Source organism: Chrysochloris asiatica, unplaced genomic scaffold (assembly GCF_000296735.1).
Source record: "Chrysochloris asiatica unplaced genomic scaffold, ChrAsi1.0 scaffold00125, whole genome shotgun sequence".
Taxonomy (NCBI): Eukaryota; Metazoa; Chordata; class Mammalia; order Afrosoricida; family Chrysochloridae; genus Chrysochloris; species Chrysochloris asiatica.
In genome coordinates this window covers 2,163,959-2,167,490 of record NW_006408643.1, presented here as the reverse complement: position 1 = coordinate 2,167,490, position 3,532 = coordinate 2,163,959, and the positions used below count along the sequence as shown (strand labels likewise).

Sequence of the window (3,532 nt, the reverse complement as noted above, 5' to 3'; positions counted from 1 at the left end):
CTGACACAAGCCATGTCTTTTCAGTTGTCTCATCTGCATAGACAAGCTGGACATGAATAGTCTGTAAACAAAAAGAGATGACCACATCATACAGAAGTGATGCTGGTACAAAGAGCAAAGATTGCAGGTTGGAGTCCACCCTGGTGTATCTCAGAAGACAGTCCTAGTGGTCTACTTCCAAAACCCCAGTCATTGAGAACCCTGTGGAGCACAGTTCTGCTCAACACACAATGGGTGACCACCAACTCAGAAAGTGTGAACTATCACAGATGAGCAGTTCAAGGAAGACTTGCCGGAACACAGAGATAGTGAAGATGAACCAAGTACCCAGCTTCGTACCTGAAACAAATGTTGAGGGTCATGGTGCTTTTGGCATCCTCAGGCTTCTTAGCTAGAAGAAATAAGGCAGGAACATAAGAAGGGAACTCCCTGGGCTCTGCTCAGTGTGCTCAGCATGGTTGGGGGACAGTGAATGGCCAGGGTTTTTATTTACCTGTAACAGGTGCTGGTTTTATATTGACCATAAGGTTGAACTTCTTGCAGGAGACTTTGTCTTTGAGCTTGGCATGGTACACTGTGACCACCTGGCAAGATGGGTGTGGAGATGAGGTGTCTGCCCCCGGAGAGAGATGGGGGGTTCTGACAGGTGTGGCCTCCATTCCTTACCGACAGGGTGCCTTGGCCTTTCCCTTTGGCTGTTAATGCAAAATTCTCATTCTCCTTGGTCTGCAGGGAGAGGGGAGACAGAAGAGGATGGGTATATTCAGAAGCTAGCCTTCCCCTGGCTGCAGTGGCCAGCTGCCCCCTTTCCTGCCCTTCCAGCCATCTCTGGCTGGTATGAAGGGCAAAACAGACAAGGAAGACTGGGCCATGAGAACTTACCGCTTCAGATCGCAGCAGGCTGGCAGATTCCCAGTAGATACGGTGATTGAGCAGGGAATTGCGGCTAGGCAGGTGGATGGACACATCCAGGTTCAGGTCCTTGTGGTCAGGGACGTCCCTCTGGTACTGAGCCAAGGCTTGGAACACTAGGAAGGTGGCCTAGAACCCACCAGAGAGTAAGAAGGGGGAGAGAGTAGGAACCAGAGAAAGTGGCTAGAACCCACTTGGGGTAGAGAGGCTCAGAGCAGAAACAGGACACTAAAACTGTGGCCTAGAACCCGCAAGAGAATGTGGGTAAGTATGGGGTCTTGGATGTATTCTAGAACAATCCAAGTTGAGAGAGTCTCGGATCTCAGTTTGAAAATATTGAGAACATGTCTGGAACCCACCAGAGAATGTGGGAGTTAAGACAGAGAATGTGGTGTGGTCTAGAACCATAGGCAGAGAGTATCCAATCAGGGAGGGTTTGCACACTGATAATGGGTCTAGAACCCATTCATGTAAGGACAAAACTGGACCCTGTGGATTCTGAGAATCTGACCTAGAATCCAAAGTGGGAGAGGGTCAAACTGGAGTCTGAGATTGTTGGAATTGTGATCTAGAACCCACAAGGGGGCTGTGGCTCAGCTAAGCCTCCAGAGGGACCTAGAACTTGATCTGGAAACCATGGCTGTGAGATACTGAGATAAGGTCCTAGAAGCTGGTTTTAGAACCCACCTGGGAAAGAGGGGCTCAGATAAGGCTGCAGTAGGACTTAGAATCAGGAATAAATCCTACCAGGAGAGATATGGCGCTTGGTAGAACTAAGCAGCAAATCTTGCAGGGGGAACCTTACACTTGACTCTAGTCCCTAAAAACATGATTTAGCCACCCAGAGGGGGTGGAGGCTCAAAACACATCCAACGATATCAATAACATCAGTAACACATGGTTCTCCACTAAGGAAAAAATGGATTTCTCAATTCCACTCCAATCACCGTGGCTTGTGGGACAGATCTGCCCCTCTGGGCTCAGTGTCTCCTCCAGGGGGGCAGTGGGAGGCCAGAGGAGGTAGGGATGCAGGGACCTGGGGCACGTAGGGCCACTTGCCTGGGTCGAGCCATAGCCGCCGCCATAGTATCTCTGCTCATTGAGCCAGCGCACGACGGGAGGAATAAAGTCAAAGTCTCTGATATGCAGCAGGGCCAAGAGGGCGTAGGACGTGGCCTCCACATTGTATAGCTGCTTGCCGGGCTCCTCCCAGCGGTTCCTATCTGTAGAGAAAACCCTTTGCTGCTCATGACTCAGAGAAAATTCAAAGGCTCACGCTGGAATCTCTGGATGGTACCATTGATGAATACACTCACCTGCTGACCAAGAGGTTGGAGGTCCGAGCCCACCCAGAGATACCTCAGAAGAAAGTCCTGGCTGTCTACTTCTAAAAGCTCACAGCCATTGAACGCCCTATGGAGCCTAGTTAGACCCTAACACATGTGGGGTCGTCATGAGTCCAGATCACCTCAATAGCAATTGATGGGAATGCTTAGGATTCCCACTTCGCTCTCTAGTTTTTGAACTTGAACACCTCTGTGCTACACGCAGCTTCCCTACATGTTTTCATTCCGACCTCTCTTTGCAGTTGCTGTTCCCTGACGTGCAGCCCCTTTTCTCCATCCATTTTTGCTGAATGCCATGGAGTCATTTCCCCCTCACAGTGACCCGACAGGACAGAGGAGAACTGCCCCCCAGGGTTTCAGAGGCTGTTACCTTCCTGGGAACACACTGTGAGGCCTTTACTCCCAAACTGCAGACCTTTCCGTTTGCAGCCCAGCGCCTCACCACTTGCGCCACCAGGGCTCCTTTTCCTTTACCTGCACCTGGTTAACGCCCATTCTGCATCACTCAGCTTCAGTGGCACCCCAAAAACACCAAGGCAAACTGACTGCCATCGAGTCGCTTCCGACTCGTAGTGACTCTGTATAGGGTTTCCGAGGTTAGAAATCTTTAAAGGGGTAGAAAAACCCACAGAGAGGCTTGTGGGTTTGAACATCTACCCAACAGCACCCCCAGGATTCCTGCAATATTGTTAATGATAATAAAAGTAAAAATGTCACTTAGAGAGTTCTTACTCTGTGCCGGACTTTGTTCTGCCCACACTGCTCATGGAATTTTCACAGCCGCCCTACAGTGCCAGTATCTATCCTTTTCAGAGAAAGATACTGAGGACCAGAGAGGGTGTGTGACTTGTATGAGGTCACACAGTGAGAATGTAGCAGAACAGGATTTGAATTAAGGTCTGTCTGATGTTAGAGCCTGGCTTCTTCACTTCTTTCTGGCTTCTGTGTTATAAGACATTCTGGATGTATCCTTGTTGAAAGAATGAAGCCATGGACCTTCATGTATGGCTTTGCACACCATAGAAATGTCCGTCCCAGCTCGTCTTGGAGCCGTGTGACCCAGCTCAGTTTAGCAGCCATCCATCGCAGTTTATGATTACCTATTCAAATCCTAGTCCCCCATTCCTGCCCATCTCCTCTCCGTGATGCTCCTTACCTTTAGCTGTGCTTAGAAATTTGTTGAGGATTGGGCCCTCCAGCTTGTCCAACTGTGCCAGGGGGTAGCTGGCGATGGCCACAGTGTATGGCCTCTTCAGGTTCAAGTAGTTGGCTTC

The 3,532-nt window shown here is 49.8% G+C and overlaps 1 protein-coding gene across 1 annotated transcript in view; it reads right to left on the bottom strand.

The window, feature by feature from the left end:
- C3 (complement component 3) overlaps positions 1-3,532 on the bottom strand; it is a 36,015-nt gene that overhangs the window by 8,056 nt on the left and 24,427 nt on the right. Inside the window, exons 22-27 of the mRNA XM_006869011.1 lie at positions 3,415-3,528; positions 1,972-2,135; positions 883-1,041; positions 667-726; positions 494-584; positions 340-391 (exon numbers count right to left, since the gene is read on the bottom strand). Of these exons, the coding sequence (XP_006869073.1) occupies positions 340-391; positions 494-584; positions 667-726; positions 883-1,041; positions 1,972-2,135; positions 3,415-3,528 (640 nt within the window). The remainder of the gene's footprint in view (positions 1-339; positions 392-493; positions 585-666; positions 727-882; positions 1,042-1,971; positions 2,136-3,414; positions 3,529-3,532) is intronic.